Raw genomic sequence first — 23,294 nt, 5'->3', positions numbered from 1 at the left:
CCCAAATTTCAGATATTTCATTATTGTATTTGCTCTTGTACATGAGAGTGTTCAAACATCTGAGAACCCATCAGCTAGTTCCACCCACACGAGTTAATTTTCTACAAATAGCCTTTTTGTGGAAACAATAAGAATTATTTCACATTTATTTACAGAGCCAAAAAGCCCAACAAATTCTAGGACTAATCCCTGCTGGTTTTACACTACATTGCACTGAATAGCATTTTCTACTCCGATTTAGCATATAATCCATTATTAGAAATATTCCAATTATATCAGCAAAGAAACCGGGCTTTTAAAGAATACTTTGCAAGGCTGCATGTATTTGCATCCATCTTTCCTCACTACTCTCAGATGAAGCTACATTTCTGCTTTAGTTCTGTCTATTCCAGTTGACCTGGTATGCCCTAATATTAGTAGTAGAACATAAAATGGCAGTAGGACTTGCCTGTAAATTGCTTGGGTCTTTGTAATTTTCATCAGATGCTATCTGGAGTTTCTCTTGGATCCATTTTTCAAGCTCATCTGCATCACGCTGGAAAAACTGGAATCGATAAGAATCTTCAAGTTTTTGGCGCCTGAGAGAAGATAGTTCCTTGAACCTGTGGTAACGGTCCAAAACTTGTTGACGCCTTTCTTGGATGTCTTCTGCTGTTTCCAACACTTTCACACCACTTGGATCCATTTTCTGGAAGCCAAATAAACCTCAGTTAACATTCTGTTTGTATTATAAACCAAAGGTAGGGAAGGAAGAAATCCATGAAAGAACCTGGTTTTTTTTGTGTGTGTGTTTTCTGTTGCTGTTTTTTTTTTAATCACACGTGGTTCATATATAGTCTTACTCTATATGCGCAGATATGTATATAAAATATAAATATTATACACAGAAATAAATGAAAACACACTTCTAGCAGAAAACCATGGGAAAAGAGGATTGACAAAGTCATTTAACATCAACCTGTCTTAGAAAAATACGGCTGCTGTATATCGGCCATCTCAAATTGTGTTATGCAAGCATCCAACACAAATTATAAAATGTGCTTTAAAAATGTGTTTGCGCACATATGTGTATATACGTCTGTGTATATATATATACATGCAGATATATAAATGCAAGATGTTTCTTGTACATCTAGTACAACGTGGAAACATTTTATTTAAAATACTGAATATAGATAAACTAATTAATATATATTATATTAATTTATGACTATTTCTTAAAGGACAGCTAACCGGCCCCCAGAAGTACATATATACACATATATACACATATCTACATATATTATACATGCATGTATATACACATGTGTGACACATGTCTAACCCCTGCTCTCGCAGACAATTAGGAAGTTATGAACCCACCCCGCCACTCCCTACACAAGCTTTGAAAAGCCAATACCGAGACTCACATTGCGTTTCACAGATCTGATGTTGTGAGCAGACAAGGAATTCAAGGAGCATTTCATATGCCTAACGATCCTGCTGACTGAAAACCTTTACGCACTGCTTTACACGCTACGACCTGGTATTTTTACCGCAGCCACCAAAGAACTGATTATTGCTCTGCTTTATCTATCTAGGGTTCTATTAAAACTGGGGTAACCTTTACTTTTTAATTCCTAAACATTCAAAATGCAATTTGATTTTCAATAAGTGTACGCATTAGGACAGAAGCGTTACACCAATTAAAGAGCAGACTCATTACGGTCACTGGAGTCTGGACACCGAGGCAGTCATTTGCCAACCCGCTGTGCATATCAAGAGGCTGTTGCAACAAACACTCCGCGCGCGAACAATTGCGCGGTTGATGTCTGGGTGTCCAAGTGTTTACACGGATAGCGCAGTCAATGCTTTTATTATAAATGTGAGCACCGAACTAAACGTGCTTCCCATCAATGCTATCAAGTAGGAAGAAGAAACGACGTGTGGAAGCGCACATCGAAAGACACAGACGAGCTCTAAACTACGCTGCTAGATATTCAATTATGTTATTTAGTCGTTAGCTAGCCGCACGCTTTAATTAGAGCCATATCTTGCATAATGCTATGAAAAACCCCACGGGTTGGAACGCTATCTCCAGGGCCATGTTTGCTGTTTGGTTTCCAAGCACTCGTAGAGGGCCCATCTGATAGAAGGGAACATATGGGGGCGAGCTCACACGTCCCCAGCTCCCTCCCCGCAGTCCCACCCCGCGCAGGGCAGCGTTCTGGCAGCAGTTGTTACTCCGGTGAACTCTGAGCCCCGACTGCATTGCGGCACTTTAAGGAAGGAAGGAAGAAAAATTCAGCTTTGTTTTCTCCTCCAGGCCTGCGTGTTTCGTTCCTTACTGCCAAAAGGGGCGAGGAAAATACGGTCTGTGGGGGCTGTGCAGTTCATTTGGGTTCATCTGGCAGGGGTACCAATGGCTCCACTTGATTGGGGAATTAGAGTTTTAAAAGACCGAATCCTGAACACAGCCTGAGCTCAACCATAGCTGTTTTCCTGGGAAAGCGGCCGTTTCGAGTGCTGCTTCACGCTGCCTTCCCCTACAGACAGACAGCAGGTGAGAAAAGATGTTATTGCTAGAAGACTTCCTTGCCTGTGCTGCTACATTGTGTTTGAATCCAGCAACTCTTTTCTTATTTTTAACAGAATGTGTTCAGGAGAAACACAGTGGCAGACAGCCCAAACTGCCCACTGTATCCTATCTTGCCCCTCGTTCTGGTGAAGGGCATTACCAGGAAAAAACGAAACCCTGCTTGGTCTTAGGAACGCCGTGCAGTCAGCCTGTGTGCTGGTATTAGAAACAACCCCCACAGGCCAAATGATTTCAAATCGCTTTAAATTATTATTTCAAATGATTAAATTAGATTATTTAAATTAGTAAGTCATTTAAATTATTCAAATTGCTAAACTATTTTACATTAGAAGAAAGAAGGAGGCCTCCTGCGCTTTAGCCCGGTAGCTGGTTTGCCTCTCACCACACAAATCATGCAATCTGGCCCATCTTTTTGCTGGAATTGGTTAAAAGAAAGGCTCCCTTTATAACTACAGCAAGTCGAGCTAGTCAATTGTAAAAGAAGTGCTTTGGTCTAGCAATAATAGACTGTTCTTTCCTGCAGCAGATCAGCTGACGTCAGCGAGCGGCCGCGGTGCCAAAACGCGATCAGCAGCCACTGGGGAGCTCTGAACTCCAAAGTCATCGATGCTGCAGAGTGGTGCAGCCTACCTCCGGCGCTTCCAGGCGAGAGCTGCAGCACCCCCCTGGAACACAAAGCCATTCTCTGAGATGTTTCTAAGCCGTTTTGGTTCAACTGCATCACCTGGTTTTTAGCCTAGAGAAGAGAAGGCTCCGGGGAGACCTTAGGGCTGCTGCCAGTGTTAAAAGGGGGCTGCAGGGAGGGTCTCTGCATCAGGGAGAGGGGTAACAGGATAAAGGGGAATGGCTTTAAGCTACCCAAGGGCTTAGATGAGACATGAGGAAGGAATTCTGTATGGTGAGGGCAGTGGAGAAGGCCTTTCCCTGGAAGCACCTGAGGACAGGGCGGGGACAGGGGTCTGGTGGGCGACCCGTGAGCTGCCCCCAGCCCAGGACACGCAGTGAAGCCAGGCTCAGAAAGGCTCAGCCTTCCTCCACCACACACAGCTGCCCTCCCAGCAGCACAGCTGTGGAGAAGAGACAGCCTACCCTCAGCCACCCTTACCCACGCAGCCTGTCCCGGAGCAGACACGGCCCCACCCTGCTGCCGGGCGCAGCCTGCACCGGGCCGATAAGCTCGGATAGAGCCCGAGCCCCAGGTGCCAGGCCCGGGGCTGCTGCTGGCCTCCTGCCTCCACACCAGCAGTCCCTCGCAGCTCGGGGCTGTCTGCCACCCTGCGCCCATGCTGCGGTTTGGAAAGCTGCTCCGCGCTCACGTCTCGCCAAAGGGCGATCAGGAACACTTCGGTGCGCTGGTGCAGTGGTGTTGTTTTTAAAAAAAATAAAGAAAGTCTGAGAGAACTGAAGCCAAAATCTGAAGAAGGCAGACCAATAACAACCGGGCTGAGTGCTCTCAGCTGTGAAGCTCAGACCGTCAGCCTGCCCCAAGCCGTCCAAATTGCCCGCTGACACGCGGACGGAGATGCACAGCTGCGGCTAGCGACAGCCACCGCAGTGCAACAGCGGTGATGTCAGCAACATCATTCACGGCGGGCAAACAGCGGCGGCGAGGAGGGTTAGAGAGGAATTAGAGCGATGCCGGCAGGGCTGACACACAAGAGATGTCAGCATTTCCCCCACCAAAAACATCAGGAGGATGTTTCGGGGATTTAAAAAGTCAAACGTGACACGCATCGAGCGTGGCACAGTAGATTTTGGCGGATTTTTAAAAACAATTACATGAGGCTTAAAGAATTAAACCACTCTGCCTGAAAAGCAATCAGATATCCGTATATAAAGATCACTATCTGAAGATGTAGTAAAATAATGACTTTCTGGTAAGACAAGTCCTGATGAGTTATGTGCACTCAGCACCCGTCCCTGGTGAGCCCTTTGCTCTCCCTGCCCAAACACTCCCTGCTCCCAGGCATTTCTGGGCTCCTCGCACACTTCTGGGCTCCTCGCTGCCTCCTGTCACCGGAGCCGCCAGCCCTGTGATCTGCCACTCCCTCCCTGCTGGGAGGGGAATGGATTGCTCATCTCTTTCTTGAAGCGAAGGAATGCGAATCCTGATCTTGGAAGCGAAAATAACCTTCGCGAGGAAAGGACGGAGGGGAAAAAGCAGGGCACGCTTCTCTCATTTGCATTTGTTCTGCAGGCAGCTTCCTCAAACGGCTGGGTAAGAAGCAGGCCGCCAGGTACACCTCGGACAAAACCATGGTGACTGTTTGATTTAGTGCTAAATCAGTCTGTGTGAGTCCTGCAGGTGAAGAAAGGAGCTTCTGGAAGTGCCAGCTGCTGCTGCTGCTGCTAAGGGAGCTGCAGGAGCACGTCGTGCTACAAAAGCGACCAGAGGATGTCCCGTCGTACACCCTATCCTGCAGATGTCAATGCTACTGGGAGAAAATTAATGCACACTCATTTGGTTTGGTAAGAATTTAAAGCTACAATAAAGAAATGTCAAGGGGATACGTGCAGCAAAACCCTACATCGCCGTACTCCTGGCTGCCATCACAGATCTCCTAAAGACTGTGAAGCCCAAGGCAGAGAATCGAGTGCCTTGGTACGAAAGGAAGATGTGCTGAAGTCGCTGCTGAATTCCTCAGACTCCAAGAGCCCAACCGCAGTGCAGTTGAAATCCTCGCATGCCCCAGAATTTCAGTTTGCATTACAAGAACACAAAAGCTGTGGCGTTTAAACAAAGGTACAAATCAGATTTGAACTGAGGCAGGCTGCAACCCGGTGCTTGAGGCCGATTAGAGGGTTTGTGCACAGCCTTAACTGTGTGCTTCTGAAGCCTGGAAGTCGATCACAAACCTGCTCTTTTAGGCATTCAGTCTTAACATTTTCATTCCACTATTCAAATCAGAGAGCTGCACTAGACAGCCGAACTGCCTGTGTGAATTTGGTGCCTTTATGTTCCAGGTGCTTGGGTTTGGCTTTGTTTTCCATGTCAGACCTCTGACGAAACTATGCAGGGCTGGCAAGGGCTGCGCGCTGCTCCCAGGCTCCTCAGAAAGCAAATCACCTTGACTGCATTGCAGAAACGCAGGTAATGGGATATTATATAATTTATCCAGCATTTTCTCTTCCTAGTTAGCATCTTTTCCTTACAATTTTAATTGTAGCACGTTTGCTATCATTTCCAGATAAAACCTCGTCGCTCGTGTTACCCAGGTGAAGTCTGAGCTCGGTCCACGCATCCTATTTATTTCGCCATCACTGAACTGAGAATGACACACATGAGCAGTTCGAGCACAGCATGGGGATTATAAATTTGTGCAGGCAGATGGAATGGGAACCAAGGCTAACTTCAAACGTTCTGCAATGTAAATCTTATCGTGGTTGATTTTTAGATGTTACAACGAAAAAGATATTGCTCAAGAACTCTTTAGAACAAAAAGCTCTTAGAGAAATAATCCACACCAACAGCCTGAACATGCTGGATGTTCAGACACCATGAAATGTTCACACACCATGCATTACAGAGAGAAGTTAGAAAATTCAGAGTGTTAAAGGAAAGCCAGATCAGACTGAACACTGGAGTACAAATAAAGCGTATGCTGTACAGGACAAACTCCCAGATAAATGGCTTCTTGTTACAAACAGGTCATTGCAATAAAGGCAGGCAAGTGTGGCAATGACACTTCATGCATTACGTGAAAATACCTGGACTTTGACTTTACGAAACGATGACAACATGATGGAGGAATGTAGAGTCTGAAAGGGAGGGGGAAATCGAGATAACATTCAGCTAACTACAAGTGGAAGGACATAGCTCAACTCATTTTTCTCTCTCCAAAATGCATATTCTGTCACAGCACGCATTCCATACTTTCCTGTTGGTTCCTTGCCACATACAACAACTTGGCATTATCGTTACGCAAGCTATTGCAAGCAACAGACCTCCCCATGCAAAAAAGATTACAATTATCAGCAGGAAAACTTAATTACTTCGGTATGTGCTAACCTCTCCAGTTAATTAAAAAAGCAAACAAACAGCAAAAAAACCTGTAACAATCTGAAGGTCAAAACAGAAAGTAAAGGAAGTTATCTGGACTTGGCAAATGACTCTTCTTGCTACACAGTAATCAAACGGGGTGGCTTAATTTAAAGACACAAATTCTGTGAGAAGGTTTTGAAAAAAAATAAAAATATATATATACATATATATATGCGTGTATATATATATATATATTTATATATATATATATATGTCCAAAGATGTTTTCTTTCAATTACCCTAGTAAAAATGAAAAAAAAAGACAAGTAGCAGTTGCAAAAGAAGGTATTCTTTGAGATGGCTCGTTACATAGCTGTTAGGTGTAGCTAATCCACTAAATATTTAGCTGAAAACTTCCTGCATCCCCTAACTCTTGTTTTCCCCATGAGTGTGCTGCAATCCCTGAAGCAGTTCATGGACAACCGCATTTCTGTGTCTGTGCTTGCTGAGGCTGCTGCATATCTCTCCTGGCATTTGCATAGCTTAACGTGTATCGGTTGCAGCAGAGGGAAGGCAGCTTGCCACCCCATTTGATCCATGGTCAGCAATGGGAGCACAATGCTGGATGACGCTTGGCAATCCCCATCGACAGCATCTGCAGTCTGCTCCACCCCATTTTTCTGCTGCCTACACTTCAGGGACAAATGGAAAAAACAAACTCCCACACTATACTAACATGGAGCGGAGAAAAGGGAGGAATTCGTATCATTTCCTCTGATACCGGGGAAACAACCAGTTCCCCTCAAAAAGCAACGCATTTGTGAACAAAACAAGGCAACCCATTAAATATATTAAGTACATAAAAAGAAGACAAGGACACTAAGCTATTTGCTTTAAATTACTAGGGTTAGTTTTAAAAGTAGTAATTGAGAAACAGGGATTTCACACCAGGAGGTACCACCCTGTCTTAAAGAGATGCATGGCTTCTGTGCAAAGGAAAAACATGTAAAGAAGGCTGAAAAGACAGTCTTTGACATTTGGTATTTCTCTTATTACTTTTTTCTAAATTAAAAATACCATAAATATGTTTAACTTCATCTACTATGGATCTTATAGAAGCAAAACCTCTAAATCTGATTAAAAAACAACAGAAATTGAATTTGAATCCAACCTGTCCAGATGTACTTTTCTCCTCCCCCCCCAGTATGAAGGGAAATGAATTACTTCATGTGAACAATGTAACCTGCTATCCTGGTTCAAGTATTTTCCACAGCGTAACAGTAGAAAACATCCGATTTTCTAACCTTTTGTTCCTCACCTACAAATCGGGCAGAGCAAATAATGACAAATGAAGATTTCACGGAAGGACGGATTGCTGGCTGCATTTAAATGCACAAAAAGAGCCACACAACATGATTTAATATTTGTTTTGAAAAAAAATCTGAATCCCTGACCAAGGCCTTTCAGAGAATAGTCTTTGGAATCTTCTGGCACTTTTCTCCAAACAAAACACCGATATTTTTTTTTTCCAGAAAGATACAGAACCATTCCAGGCCTTTTTTTTTCTCCCTCATGCGTTCATTTGCCATCTCCAGACAACTGCTGCTCAGAGCCTATTTAAATATGTATGAAAGACTGCTGAATTGTCACGTACATTTCAGACGGGAACACGTACTAAAAATCCTAAACAGCCGACATGGACCTGCCGGGAAAACGATAAATGCAATAAATGCTTGTGCTTCCCCTTAAACACCAGGGCAGCTGATTACCTCAGGGGCACGCACTGACCAACTGGCAATGTATTTACACCACACCAACCCCACAAGGGTGGGCAAGGAATCTGGGAGGGGGAAGACGGTCATTTCTTTACGTTAAATAAATATAGAAATAAAGAGGCTAGGAGAGGAATAGATACTGGTTTTCTTTTTGTTGTTTTTTTTTCTTTTTTCTGAGGGAAACCTCGGCACTTGCCCTGCCTCTGGAGGGAGAGGAGGCTGGGGGCTTTTATGTGAGGGGGAGGCTTTTTTTTTTGAGGGGGAAGGTTTTCTGTGAGGGGGAGGTAGGCTTTTTTTTTTTTCCTTTTGTGGGGGGGAAGATTTCTGTGAGGGGGGGATTTCGAGGAGGGGGAGGCTTTCTGTGAGGGGAAGCTTTCTGCAGGGGGAGAGGAAGGCTTTCTGTGAGGAGGGGACGCTTTCTGTGAGGAATAGAGCGGATTTCGAGGGCTGAAGGCTTTCTCTCAGGGGGGAGGCTTTCTACCAGCGGCCCCCCGGGCCCTGCCGCCCCCCTCTCCCCTCACGCTGACCTTGGGCAGGGCCGGCCGGCTCCTGGAAGCCATTACCGGGGCTTTGGCCCCTCCGGTTTTCTCCTCAGGAGCCGGGCACAGCCGGGGGCTGTCCCCTCGTTACCCCCCCCGGGGGATCCGACCCCAATTCCTGCCGCTGCCCTGGGCGGCTCCCGGCTCTCCCCGCCCGCCTGCCCTTTATCCGCGCCTCACCCCATGGCTGCAGCCCCCACCCCGTGAGGAGGGTTCCCGTCCCTCCCGGTTCCTTCCCCTGACGGGAGAGCCCCCCACACACACCCCCCACAGCCATAGGGACCCGCCGTGAGGGGCGAGCCCCGGCCGCAGCGCACCCGTCCACCTGTCTCCGCAGCGGCGGAGCGGAGCGAGGCGTGACGGGGCGGCGGCGGCCCGTTTTACCCGAGGGAGGTGGGAAGAAGGCGAGCGGGGCGCTCAGCCGCAGCCCTCACCGGGTCGGTGCGCAGCTCCCCGTCCCCGTGCCGCCGCCGCCGCCCCTCCGCCACCACGGCCGCTCCGCGCTGCCCGCGCCGGCCCCTTTTATAGGGTGCGGGGGGGTGACGTCAGCGCCGCAGAACGGGCGGCACGGCGGAAAGGGAGGGGGGGGGAAGGAGGGGACGGCCCCACCCACTCGAGCGCAGTAGAACGGAGGGGAGTGCGCATGCGGGGAGGAGCGGAGAGAGCCGAGGGGGGGCTCCGGGCGGTGACGAAGGGTTCCGGAAATTGCCGAAGGGCTCCGGAAAGAGCCGAGGGGCGGGGCGGGGCGCCTGAGGGCGGAGGCTGTGTGGTGGCCCTTCGGGCCTCCTTTCCTCAACCCGTAACAAAATAAAAATAAAAACACCAAGCGACAGTGGAAATCATTTTAATTAGCGCGGGAGTGGGGTCTTCCGCCCCCTTTTCAGGCCCCGCTGGGGCCAGGTTCCTGCTCTCAGCCACGAGCTGCTGCAGATTGTGAAAATTCAATCGATAAGCCTCGCTCCAACAGCAGCCTCAGCAACTTTCCCTTATTAAATATATATATACACAGTATATACATGGTTAAAGCTGTCTTTTTGAAGTAGCCCGCAATGTCAGAATCACAAAGAAGCTTGACAAGGGCAGAACATCAAAAGGGTGCACGCGCTTGTCAAAAACAGTCTATTTTTAAAAAGCCAATGCATAAATTCAAAGGCAAAGGAGTCTTTTGTATAAACAAGATGATTTAAATAGACATGGCAAATCAGGTTTACCCAAATCTCTGTTTTTTTAGAGGCTTAGTGAGACAGAACTTCTTAGGACCAACACAGCAAACTTCTTTTAGTGATTTTTGAGTTAATAACGCTTTCTTTTATTAAAGGACTTAAATGGAAAAAGCAGCCTGGCACTCATCTTGCATCAGAACCCGTAGGACTGCCTCAAAGTATTGTCTCTAAGGAAGAGTATGACTCACAGCAATTTTAATGCATCTGGTCCTAAGTGCGCAGTATTTTCACATGTGAGATGCTCTCACTTGTCGTGTTTGATATGAATATGCATGTGGTGCCATTTTAATATATGCATAGGACCTTATTTGCACCGTAACTTAACACCAAATGGCTAACATTCGAAGCTGCTAAAGTAAAATAAAAAAAAAAACAGAACAGCATGATACAAGTCAAGCACCAGCTCAAGAAGTAGATGCAGCCATAAGCTACGTCTAAAAATAAATATTGATTTATTAGTTATTTGGAAGCGTACCCATTCAATTAAAAATCCTTATTAATGTTTTTGAAATAACATATAAATATCTGGATGCCTTTTACTGAGGTAGAAATGCATACTGTATATTTGTTATTAATGAAAATAGGTACTTATATTCCCCCCCAAAAAAACATTAGTAAACCCCAGTACCTCTCAACCAAAACAAGGAAAGATTCTGTATCTTGTACATACCATCAAATCACCCCTTGTGTTTTGGCACAGGCAGATAATTATTTCTAACAGACACTACCAATTACTATCCTGATAAAGTGAGTCTCCAACATAATTACAGATAGGCAAGATGTACTCATAACATCTCCATTCCATATATATTAAAAAAAAAAAACCAAACAACTACGTATTTTCAAGTATACTAATGAAAGGTGTAGTACTTTTCTGTTAAAGGATACTGGAAGAAGATTTCCAGCATATGAGAACAATCACCAAAAACATTAATATAATGAGTTCCAGTGTCACTTCACAAAATGTATACACCAAATACAGATTTAATTTATTACCAGTCAATTTTAAAGTCAAAGTTCAAGGTTTTAAAAGACCAAGTACATGTGTTACAATCTTTCCTCAGAAAGTTTAAGGGCTATGTAAAAGAAAAAAAAAAAAAAAAAAAAATCAAATTCAGATTGTCATATGGCCCCCTCAAATCCACATTCTACAGCTTCAAAGTGTGAAATGTTTGGGATTATCGAAGAACAATCTGGTAAAAATAATAATTTTAACTTGTAACAGTATTTTGAAAAAAAAATCACGTACTGCTTTCTAGAACTCTGCAGCAGATTTTCTCATCTTGAAGACTATCAAAATAGTTCAAGAACAGCGCAATACCTATCAAACAAATCTCCCACCACCCTGATCCCCTGTACTATGTACTCTCCAATGGCTGCAGAAAAACAAGCTGCATCAGATTAAAGAGAAAAAAATAATCACACTTCAATATTAAATTTAAACAGATTTCTAGAATGAACTATTCTCAGAATAATTCACCATTGGTATAAAAGTATTACAGTACTTTATACATAAAAATGGCATAACATTGAAAAGTAAGAAATATATTTCTATAAAATGGTCATTATAAAATATAATTCAATGCACCATAGGTAACTCAAGCATACCATTTCCCCCTCAATGATGACAGAACATCAGCCAAAGTGTTTAGATGAATGCACTGTTTCACCGTTATTATTTTTTTAATAAAATTGATTATTAGCTTTCATCCACTTAATGGATAGTGGACACAATTTCTGTAGTTTCAGGAACTCTGCTTTTTCCCCCATAAAAATCCACACAAAGTTTTAAAAAGTGAGTCTACCTCTCTTAGATCAAGAACACTGCCTCTTGGAGCAAAGTTACATTCAACAGAGAGAAACGTTCACGATACTAGGCCAAGTACCTTTTACCAGTCCCTCAGTAGTTTTAAGATGTTGCCACAAACAGGATGCAAGTTACATCAACATAACGGAAAGTGAATTACAAAAGTTTGACATAATAAATAATAAAAATAAAGTTTCACCAGTAAGTTTCTGAGACTGATTACTATGTTAAGACTTCGTAAAGCTTTGAGGTATTTTCACTTCCATGAACAGAATACCACTGAGCAAATTTTCAGTCCAAGTGTTTATAGTGAAATCCAGAAGTTACCAGAATACTGTATGTAAACTACCTTCCACATGTTTGAGCATACCAAGGAAAATTCTCAGTTTTCCATAATTTACTATATAAAAACCTATAAAAATCCAAAATAAAGAACAGCTTTAACCATTTCCAACAAATTAAGATTTTGTTCTACTCAACATAAAATGTAATGAATTACACTTTAACACATGGATTGAATATAATCTCCTCATCCACCCAAATACAAAATGAATTTGTTTTGCCTCTATATGTAAACAGGAAGCCAGGTCTGAAAGCACTGACATCCAGGGAGGAAGAAGTACATGCTGATTTATGACCTCCAAAAGGAAGACTGCAGAAAGCCCTTTGGTAATGGAATTTCCTTCTTCTGTAGACATTCCTAGTAAAGAGAAGACAACAAAAAAATAAAAAAAAAGGGAGAAAGAAATGGGTTATCTTGGTTTGCAATCTCTTCTCAGGAATTTTGACGGCTCTTATTGCACACATCCAAAGCATTGCTAACAAAGTATCAAAATTTGTTTTGAAATTAAAGTACAAACTATGATATTAAAATACAATAGCTCTAGTTTAAGACAACATTCACAACACAAAACAAAAGTATTCAACAGTTCTGCAAGTTTTCTCTAAAAAATACATACACAAAATACAATGCTAACAAGACGCTACAAAGAGCGGCTCAAAATGTCTGCTTCCTCATAATCTAATCAGGACAACATAAAAAGTAAGCAAACCACTGATGAAAATGAGCTGTTACAGAAATGACTCAGCAGAATCGTTCTCAGCCCGTGTGTCTCCTCTAACTGCAACTATTCTCAGTGAACATCAATTATAACCAAAATAATTTTCCACTGAGAAAAACAAATGTGAGGTAAGAAAGAACCAAGATGTTTGACATCATAACTATCATTAAGAGCATTCAGTAAGTGAAAGACAGGTTACGTCATAGTTACAGGTCCGGACTATCTAGTGTGCTGCAAGCAGTGCCAACATCATTATTGGAATGATGCATATATCGAACAGAATGGAGGAAAAAGTCACTCTAAAACTGAAAAAAATTGCTTTACCTCCAAGAATTGCTTGAAACGCATTAAAGAGCCCATCTGTCCAGAGCTAGTAATTGCTTCAATCCTGCAGAAAGAACAGCATGTCTCAAAATCTATTTAGAAAGTTGAGTTTTATTTGCAAGTGGATAGGGAGGTGAATGTCAGAAATAGGAAAAGAGGGAAGAGTCTTTTAAGAGCAAACACCAAACACCCAAAAAGTAAAAACAAGGATTATTTCACATTCCTAAAAACAAGTATCATACCTTGGGAAGTAGTCTTCTCGGATCAGCAATATCATTTTCCAGAACTGAATCTGATACTGTTTCATGAGAGCGTTACCACATACCTACGGTATAGAATCGGGTCTCAGAATAGCATAACACTTTCAGTGAACCTGTCCAATATCAATCACTTAATATTTAATTCAGACATTAAGATAAATACCTATACCTACAATAAAACAAGCAAAGGTTCTAGTTTGCCCTACTGCCAGCACAATCACCTTTTCTTGTCATTGACTGGGTGGTCATCACTAATACCCATTTGACGTTGTAATTCCTCTCACTCCAATCTCCCTTCAAAATTAACAGCCTTCCCTAATAGCATTTGCTAAGGAGTACTGTAGTCATTTACCAATCTTGATTAGTGCAATATGTACTTATCAATTTTATTCATACAGCCAGCTTACAGAATGCCTCTGGTGTATTTCGCTTTGTAATTTACTCTCTCTTTGTATACAATCTTTAGAAGGCATTTAATAAGCACAAAAGCTGCTTCTGTTTGATAATGCATCTCCCTTGACTCCAACCTTCAGCTTTGGCTCTTATTTAGGAGAGCTACGTATCCTGGGATATGGATTAATATACATGTGTATCAGACTCTGTCCTTTCCAACCTGGAAAACCCATCCTGTCTTATAAAGTAATTCATCTGGAAAGGACACAGGACCTTACATTCTGCATTGCATTGTATGAATTGGTGCCAAGTGATTAACAAACCTTCTTCTTACAGGAGCATGCAACTATTTTTTTTTAAGGTTCCCGTTGTTTGTTTTTTTTTTTAAAGGAAAATATAACAGTAGTTGCACGTGGTCTGGGTAAACCAGTTTTTTAAATAATTCAAACTCCAAGGCTGTATTAGCAAGAATCTGGAATTATTCATCTGCCCTTCTGAAGGAAAATGGACAAGTTAAAAAAAAAAACCTCTTCTTAAAAATCATAACAAACATCACCTCAATCAATAATCCCTTCAGACACTACAGTATCTCCAGTTTAGATCCCTTTAGCCACCAATTCACCAATTTACTGTCTTGTCTCATAAACTATAATGACTTTTTTATTTAAAAAAGAAGGAAAAGAAACAAAAGGAAATAGAATGTTTGGTTATGTCATTTCCCAGTGTTTTGCTCCTGCTAAGTAGACTCATACATCACTGACCTCCAGAAAATCAAAAAGAAGTGTAGCTGTCACATCTGCCAGAGGTTCCATGTTCAACATCTGAGCAAGCCAGCGCCATCCATAACTCAGCCCATGAGGATGTGTCTATAAAGCAATACAAAAAAGCTAACCACCACTTGTTTTACAACATGCAAAATGCTTTTATCAAAACAGACAGCTTTCAGACTTCTTTTCACTTTTATAAAGTTGTTTTACGATAGCCTTACATCCAACGTGACTGTTATGAAAATACCTAGTAAGTAAGTAAAGGTCGATGATACAAAGTACTTTGCATTGCCTTGTTTGGTGAAATTATGACAATCTCTCTTCAAATTTATGAGTTGGTTTAGGTTCAGCTGCAAATCAAGTTTATAATACATTTAATAGACTCTTGGGATACTAACGGAGTTATAATTATAACATCATATACACATACCCCTTGTCTGTTTCCATAAGGCCACCGAAGTTGAATGATAGCAGCATAAAGACGAATCATTCCTGACATCCGTTTAAGGAAATGATCTTGCTCTTCTACCTTAGAATCCTTAACTTGATATCCGAGCATCCTAAGCATGAGAAGATGTTCCAGTATTAGGACAGCAAAACACATTCACATGAGTCTCTGCACTTCTCAATTTACTTTAAGTCAAATGTACTTAGACAAAGGATAATCCAAAACCATGTAAGAATTATTGCAAAGGCCGATTACATTTTGTATCATATATTCCACTATTTTGTACCACACTGAAGCTTCAGGTTCTGTACTGGCTATTTCAGGTCAAATCAAGCTATGGCTATCAACTGTTCTTTGAGAAGAACAAGGAAGAAGAAGAAAGAGCATCCATTACCCCTAAAAACATTTCCAGAGGTTCTGAAAAATATTCTCCAGGGGTGCAGAATCAGGGGAACTGCACACTTGTGAGTAAACCTGCAGACCCTATGCAAGCACGTTGCAGTGCCTAAGTAATTAGAGATGGGGAAAAGCAAAGTTCACTCACAAGAATAGTCTTAGCCCTTGTTGAGTGCATGCTGAAGAAGTTCAGTAATAAATTTACCTCTGATACTCTTCCATGGAGGTTCCTTCTTTGAAGGCAGGGTAGAATGGCACAGAATATGGGCACTTTTTGTGTAGATGAGCTAAAAAGAGATCTCCGACTCGAGGGTGTATTTCCCAGATTCCGGATGCCACCACTGCAATTGGGAAAGCTGCCTCACGGTGAGAAGCTACTTCTTCTTCTCCTTGACTCTGGGAAGGGGAAAGAAAAGTCTGTTCCCACCCCTCCAAGACATTTTTCAGACAACAAATTGAAAAGATTTTTTTTTTGTTCCATCTCCTTTGTTGTAATTAGCCTATACTAATGTTTCTATGACTATTGTAGCCACCCATAAAAAAGCTGGTAAGGCCCCGTGTCGTCAGCTCCCACAGAAGATGACAAACTTGGCCCAGGACTGAAAAAAGGAGTTAGCATCTTCAGGCACAAAGTGCAAGGCTGCACAGACATTTTTACTCCAAACAACCATATTCTAACGTTTACAAATTCAGTCACAGTTTTAGTCCATGGGGATTTTTTTTGCATGTATTTTGTCTCTGTACTGACAAATTAAAGTCTCAAACAACCCAAATTTACCAAATAAAGAACAGAAAAAAGAATATTGCCAACTTCAAAAAGCAATTCAAACAATGATACATCATTTTTGGGAGGTGCTAACTGCACAGCAGGGACAGAAGCTTGACTCTTGTGAGCTTTCTTCTTTTTCCTCCAATTCTGCCAAGATGTAGGTTTTTGAGCAGGTGTACAGTTTCGTCATAGATCATAAATAACTATCAACCTTTTTTCCAGTATTATTCTATAAAACTAGTTAAGATTTTGCAGCATGTAAGCCTGGAATTTAAAATAATAATTTCTCTTAGAAAAGATAAAACAGTGGAAGGAGAGACAAAACAGAGAAAAAAAAAAGTTCCTTCATTCTTGCTTTTTTTTTAATCCTTAAAGCATTTTCTCTAAACAATATGAATGTTAACATATGCCTAGTAATTTTGTTTGTTGAATAGGGAGGACAATGACCAAAAGAGCTTCCTAAAGCACCAGCTACCTTTGCCACCCCAAAAAAGAGAAGAGTTTCTCACCACAAATTTCTCTGCAAGTTTGTAATAAACAAAATCCAGACCCTGTGGATGCTGAGTCACTGATACACTTCGCCCTCCACTCTGAACAGACTTTCCAGAGAGCAGGTTATTGATCTTGTCAAATATCTCTCTCAGCTGAGAGCCTGTAAATATATCAGGAATGTATGGAGACAGAAGGTTAGGAAAAAGACAAGCCTTAAAAAGATTGCATCAACTGCACAAAAACTGGACCCACACCCTAAAGGGCAAGGCGCCTCCAACTGCTCATTTGCTACATCTGATTAAAGAAACTGAATTACGATGAAGCAAGAGGCTTCTCAGGGAGGCAACAGACTCTAAAAACAAAAGCAAACACTGTGCTACAAAGACTTGGCCTCTTCCTACGCCAGCTCTTTTCTGTAAGGGTAATTATAGAAACCTTGGATACACTGTGTTCTACTAAAATCTACTAAAACCTAAAGGCATTACAGTTGGATTGAGCTCTTTGTGTTTTCCTGACCTGCTATGCTAGAGATCTGGCTAACAGGGATCGTAGCTGCTTTCTGCAAGTCCATTTTTGTCTTCTTAACCTGCAAAACAACAACAAAAAAACATTTTAAAAAAACTTTAAAGGCAAGAGAATTGATCAAGACTGAAAGGCAGAGTTTCACTGATACAATATATATGTTATGGTCCAAATTCTGAAAGGAGGAATTCAGCCCTAAATCTTAATTCATCTTTAGCTGAATTAAATCCACTGAAAATACTACAGAATCTAATCTCACAGAACTGAGGTCAGAATATTTATTTCCAGAATAGCTAGCATTTAATTTAACTGTTATATGTACCTAGAAGACCAGAAACATGAATAAAAAGCACTTCCTGAGACAGTAAGATGCCAGGTTCCTACAGCCACAATCTTTAAGACCTGAAGATATCCCTAGAAGGCTACAGCAGACAAGTAGGTTAGTTTTGCTGAATATAACTGAGAAATATTAGAAGAAAATAAACTAACGTAAATGTTCAGAACCCACTGTTCAACATTTTTCTGTCTCAAGGTTTGAGTCATACCAAGATGTAAAGTACTCATTGAATCAACAGGAAAAAAAAAATCTCATGAAGAATGAACGATATATAAAAGCGACAAAAGCAAGAGAGAGTGAGAAGTAATTCGTTAGAAGCAGCACACAGCATTGTCTTTTAATACTCTATAGCAGTCCGATCCAAATTGTTAAAACTGCAGAAAATAAGTAACCTGCAGAATTTAAAAAGTAGGCTGCAATTCTGCTCTACAGCTCCTGTTTTTTTTTGACAGATTAATATATTTTTTTCATTACTACTATGACAGCAAGGATGAGCAGACTTAACAGAGGCTGCTGTTAGAAATGTTTTTTTATGAAAGCTCTCCTACTTCCACTAGAGATCAAGATAATCCCTCTTCAACACTGTTAATCATTTGTTTGTACCTCATTGTCTTTGCAGTTGCTTATCTCACTGAAAGAAGTGACACACTGGTTTGCAGCATCTTGAAGCTCCTGGTACCAGCGCATAATACTTTCGTCTGTCTTAACTTGAAGTCCTAATAAAAAGAAAAATAAAATATTAAAAATCAGGAGATTAACAAAGACCCAAAAATCTAGAACACCTGATTTAAGTCAGCTTATGCATCAGATAGTTTGCTGCTGGCAGTCCTATATCCATGCTGTTAGTTGTGCTAAAAGTTAAAGCTATGAGAAGGTACATCATTGCAACAGTAAGATACCAAAATAGGATTTGGCAAAACAGTAAGAAAGTGTACAAGGAGGAAATGGCAGGGAGAGAGTAACAACCAACCTTCCTTCGTCTGCTTTCCCCCTGGCAGCTGTGCAGGGGCAGTACTCTGAGCTTTCATCTGTGATTTTTTCAGTAACTCTTGCTGCTTCTGTCTCTCTTCCTCTTCATCTCTCCTCTTTTTTTCTTCCACAGCTGCAGCGATTTCTTGCTGCATGCTGGATATCAGCCCCCGCATTTCCTGCAGTGCTCGTTCAGTATTGGCCACATCCATTTGAGTAGGGAAACCTCTCTATCAAGAAATAGAGAAGGCGATAAAACATTTGAAACGTTTGAAGCACTAATTTTCATAAAATCCAGGAGCTAACTGTGTATTTTATCCTCTTTTAGTGAAAATCTTTTTCTCCTTTATTTGTACATAAACTTTGTCTCAGTCCGTGAATAGATCTCACAAGATCTTAGGAAAACAAAAATTAATAACACACTTTGACAAGCGGAATGGAACCCCAGTGCAAAGACTAGATGGCTTCCTTTGCAGGAAGATACCCGTGACAAACTGGAACAGATGATGAGCATTATTCCAGTGTTTAATTTTTCAAGGTTTGTATCTCACCTTCACATAGAGAAAGTGTTTTTCATAGACACACAGTTCCTGTAAAAACGCTTACTAAGAGAGGAGTACCCTACCGCATTCAGTATTTCTAATAATTTATGAACCACTCAATTTCCATGGTTGCCTCAAGAAGGAACTTAATAGCATCAAGAGCTGCACTACTTTAATAACCAGTCGCTCTTGCAGAAATCCTCATGCATTTTTATAAGCCATTTTCACACAGCTGAAGTGTCAAAGAAGAGAACTTGCCTTTTGAATTAGCTGCTTTATAGGCCAAACATCTAAAAACATTTCTGTGACATGTTAGTTAACTGTCTCAAAACAAGCTGCGTTTGAAGACAATTACAGGGAGCTTCAAAAGGAAGGAGAAGCACAGTTAAAAACAACCCTAGAGCCACTACCTCACTAGTGGTGCGGATGAGTCCTGACACCAGCCCACAGATCTGGTTGCCTCGACTACTGTATGCAGAAAGATCAATTTTTGGCAAGTCTTTGTGTCTGTAATTGGGATCAATCTGCTGGTTAAGCTGTAGCACTTCCTCCTGGATGGAATAAAGGCGACGCAGTCTTTCCTGGCCTTCTTCCTTACGCAAACGCTCCAGCTCCTCCTGACGCTGCCTCTGCTGCTCTGCCTCACGCAGTTTTAGATTTAATACCTAGGGAGAGAAAGAAAACAGACACAGAGTTAAGCAACTCTAGCTTTACAGGTCCTTCCTAGCTTAATGAAAGGAACTGCAGATGGGGAAAACAATTTTTTTCACCAGCTGTAGTCTGAACGTGGTTCTGAACACAGAAGTACCACAGAAGCTGCGATAGCATGATTGACAAATTTTGCTGCCTACAGCATCCATGGAGCCTCAGGGTTGGAGAATAAGAGGTTCACAGGGAATCTCAGGACTGTTTGATTGCCACAGAGTTAGGAAGAAAATAAAAAAATTCAGATTGAATCTTAAGACATAAAATAAGTATATTCAAGTTTCCTCACATAAATTAACAGACAAAGTTGTAAGGATAGGCCTAAGAACGTCACAATATGCTATTTTTATACACAAGACCCCATCTCTATGGAAGTAGTAAAGGCAAACTAATCTTTAAAGACTAACACCTTAATCATTGAGACAACATCTTGACCAATCATATAGCAGGAGCCAAGCCCTAGTTCAAGCACGATCAGCAAACTTTGAATGGAAGTTAGTTTAGTTAAAGACTCCACTGTTCTTCTCCTGTAAGGCATGTGCCTGTACTGCATTTCCTCAACAACACAGCAGGTGCCTGGAACAGCACCAGAAAATACGTTCTCACCCCAGAAATACTACATAAATACATCAACTGGTCTTTCTAGTTCCTACCAAGTAGCCATGCTCTTTTATGAAAGAAAACTGTTACAAGTCTCAGACCTTTGCTCTGTGTCGGTGTTCTTCTTTCAACTTCTCTTGCTGTCCCTGAGTTTCCTTTAAGCTAAAATACACAAACAAAGGGGGGAGGGGGGGAGTCTATTAAAGACATGATCAATAAAATACAAACACAAACACACAACAAGTTACTTCTAAACATTTTTAAGAATTAACCATCACTTTGGTTAGATGCTATAGTATTTTAAGGATACTGGTGCTATTCTCACCTCTTCTCCATCACTTCTTGCAAATCTTGGAATTCCTGATGCTGCTTTAGCTCCTTCAGTTCATCAAAACGCTTCAGTTGTTCACTTGCAAGGTCATACACTGCCCTCACCATCTGCTCTTGCTGCTCCTGCCGCTGCCTGAGCCCCTCCTGCAGATTGCAAAGGTGCCAGAAGCAGCACAATGTGATAACCACCAGAACGCACCAGAAGAAAATACAAATGAAATTACCTAGAGGCAGCTAATGTGGTCCACTTGAGGTTATGCTAAACCTTAGAGAGTAAACAACTGCTCAGTTCTTTTAACTCGAGCATTGTTACCTCTGGTTATATAGCTCTTCTGTGATTCACATACACCTCAGCTCCTCACTCCCCTTTTTTATTTTTATTTTTTTTACCTTTCCTTTCAACCTGTGCATCTCTTCATACATCCGAATGCAGCCTTCGACTTCTGTAACTTTAGATGGAAGTAGTGTTGGAAGGACTTCTTGATCCATTTCCAGCAGACTAAGACCATTGTTTCCCTGCGTGGTTAGCATATGAGTAGAATCAGTGACTAAATATAGTATCAGAAATTCATGGAGGAATACAGGTAAATCAAGTCTCTTAAAGTACATGTTACATAAACAGACAAAGGAGTCAACCAACACACAAGTTTTAGAGTAGTTAAACAACCCAGATGTGTAATCTCACAATTTTGAGTATCTTCCAGCACCCACATGAGGTTGTGATAGTTGCTCTTCCCAATCAGTAAAATTGGCAGCAGATACCAATAGCCTCTAGGACATTCACAAGGGCTCACTATCACCTGAAAAGGCTAGACAGACACCCCAGGTTCTCTCTACATTCACTGAAGATGTTACACTGCAGGAAACTAAGATAGTTTATGCTTTGAACCATTCTTCAGGAAGAGCTGTAACACATCACAGTCATTCAAAGGCACCAGAGAAGAGACAAAGAGAACACTCTCAGACTCTTACAACAGGCCTGATCCTACCATATCCTTCCTCATGGATAAATCCCATGCTACTAATCCACATAACTATAATAATGCCAACGAGATTTTCCTTAGTTATGGTGAAAAAGAGCTTGCTTTTGGCCTGCTGTGGAAGTTATTTAAGGAAGATCTTATTACTACCAATTTTAGCGTTCCCTGGCTATGCTAAAAAAAAAAAAATAGCTGTAACTAAGCATGTTTTTCCTCACAAACAAATTAACAGAGCACAAACCAACCTCTGTCAGGCAATTCATGGCAGCAAGTTAACATACTTTTTCCACACAGCTGCTCACATTTGGGCTATAATTAGAGAGCTACCTTTGTTTCGCTCAGCACTGTAGATGAAAGTGGTGAAGAGCCCTGGTGGCTGGCAGATGTGACCTTCTCAAGAGGTAGCTGGTTTGTATGGGGAGTGGATTTGTTAGGTGTTGAAGTTTTGGATGGTGCAATTTCCTGGTCTGACCGTTCAACTATTCTGTCCAGGACCCAGCCAGAGTAAGAGGACAGCGTGAGAGGCGACATGCATCCTTCCAAGACATCCTTGGGAGAAAACACTTGTGAGCTCAGAGCACAGCAAGAAAGCGTGAACAAACACTGCTGAGAACACCCACATGGGTCAGCACGTGCCTCATAACAGTGGTTCAGCACCCCACTTCCCATTTATTCTGTCAGCTTTCACAGAATCCCTAAGCTTGGCCCTCCAAAATCACCTGGCCCAACCACCCCACTACCACCACTGTCACCCATTAACCCACGTCCCCCAGCACCGCGTCCAACCTCTCCTTGAACACCCCCAGGGATAGTGACTCCACCACCTCCCTGGGCAACCCATCCCGATGCCTGACTGCTCTTTCTGAGGAGAAATGTCTCCTCATTTCCATCCTGAACCTCCCCTGGTGCAACTTGAGGCCATTCCCTGTAGTCCTATCACTGGTTACCTGTGAAAAGAGGCTGCCCCCAGCTCCCCACAGCTTCCTTTCAGGGAGTTGTGAAGAGCAATGAGGTGTCCCCTGAACCTTCTCCTCTCCAGCCCAAACACCCCCAGTTCCCTCAGCCGCTCCTCACAGGACTTGCGTCCCGGACCCCTCACCTCGTCCCGCAGCCAGTGGCGGCAGTACTTCAGGCGGCCCTTGCTGGAGTCGCGCAGAGCCTCCAGCGTGTCCCAGCGGAGCTGCCGGGGCTGCATGGCCGCGCCGCCAACGGCCCCGCCGAGCCCCGGCCCCGCTCCCGCTTCCGTTGCCGGGGCGCCACCGGCCGCGGGTTCGAGTCCCGCCCACGGCCACTCCTCACAGAGGAAGGGGCCGGGCTCCGAGGGAGCGGCGGATTTGCCCGTTTTGCCCTCGTTTTGCGTGGGCTTGCGGCGGAGGGGGGGGGATGTGGCGGCGGGGATGGGGCTGGAGACGAACCTGGAGTACCGCGGGAAGTCCGGCTTGCAGGCAGGGGGCATTTAAAGGTCCGGATTTTCCTCGCCTGCGCGGACAAAATG

At 42.6% G+C, this 23,294-nt stretch overlaps 2 protein-coding genes and 1 long non-coding RNA gene across 17 annotated transcripts in view; 1 reads left to right on the top strand and 2 right to left on the bottom strand.

Moving 5' to 3' along the window:
- The window catches only part of SPTAN1 (spectrin alpha, non-erythrocytic 1), a 50,356-nt gene extending 40,974 nt beyond the window's left edge, over positions 1 to 9,382 (bottom strand). For 10 of the 14 annotated variants that reach the window (XM_084493902.1, XM_084493903.1, XM_084493893.1 and 7 more), the window contains exon 1: positions 449 to 688. In XM_084493902.1, coding sequence (XP_084350028.1) covers positions 449 to 685 — 237 coding nt within the window. In that variant the 5' untranslated portion in view covers positions 686 to 688. Of the gene's footprint in view, positions 1 to 448; positions 689 to 6,286; positions 6,336 to 9,308 lie in introns of those variants that run through there. The other 4 variants (XM_084493899.1, XM_084493895.1, XM_084493901.1 and 1 more) reach the window with 3 other exon arrangements.
- LOC311421692 lies at positions 1,476 to 6,272 on the top strand. Of its 2 annotated transcripts, none has more exons than XR_014684958.1 (2): positions 1,476 to 5,669; positions 5,767 to 6,272. It is a non-coding gene; the product is annotated as an uncharacterized lncRNA (long non-coding RNA). The 2 variants fall into 2 exon arrangements; XR_014684959.1 differs by having other exon boundaries at positions 5,746 to 6,272.
- Positions 9,383 to 11,656: 2,274 nt separating the features above from the next.
- Positions 11,657 to 23,034, bottom strand: GLE1 (GLE1 RNA export mediator). Its single transcript, XM_084494161.1, has 16 exons — positions 22,899 to 23,034; positions 22,127 to 22,348; positions 21,210 to 21,335; positions 20,815 to 20,963; positions 20,591 to 20,651; positions 19,595 to 19,849; positions 18,644 to 18,872; positions 18,277 to 18,389; positions 17,331 to 17,400; positions 16,832 to 16,974; positions 15,759 to 15,949; positions 15,140 to 15,269; positions 14,704 to 14,808; positions 13,532 to 13,614; positions 13,290 to 13,353; positions 11,657 to 12,604 (listed from the first exon to the last, which is right to left on the bottom strand). Exons 1-16 carry the CDS (start codon positions 22,992 to 22,994, stop codon positions 12,536 to 12,538), a joined length of 2,106 nt encoding a protein of 701 aa, XP_084350287.1. The 5' UTR covers positions 22,995 to 23,034; the 3' UTR covers positions 11,657 to 12,535.
- Between the last annotated feature and the right edge of the window lie 260 nt (positions 23,035 to 23,294).

The sequence above is a fragment of the Aythya ferina genome (genome assembly GCF_964211825.1).
Source record: "Aythya ferina genome assembly, chromosome: 20".
Lineage (NCBI taxonomy): Eukaryota > Metazoa > Chordata > Aves > Anseriformes > Anatidae > Aythya > Aythya ferina.
This window is presented reverse-complemented; position numbering and strand designations above follow the sequence as displayed.

Bases quoted from the DNA above. Each gene is read 5' to 3' on its own strand.
- GLE1 (XM_084494161.1), bottom strand. From the start codon at position 22,994: ATGCAGCCCCGGCAGCTCCGCTGGGACACGCTGGAGGCTCTGCGCGAC. The intron at 19,850-20,590 runs GTCTGAGACTTG...TTCTCTCCCTAG, and splicing joins AACACCGACACAGAGCAAAG to GTATTAAATCTAAAACTGCG. The intron at 15,950-16,831 runs GTGAGAAACTCT...TCCCCTTCCCAG, and splicing joins AACTTGCAGAGAAATTTGTG to AGTCAAGGAGAAGAAGAAGT.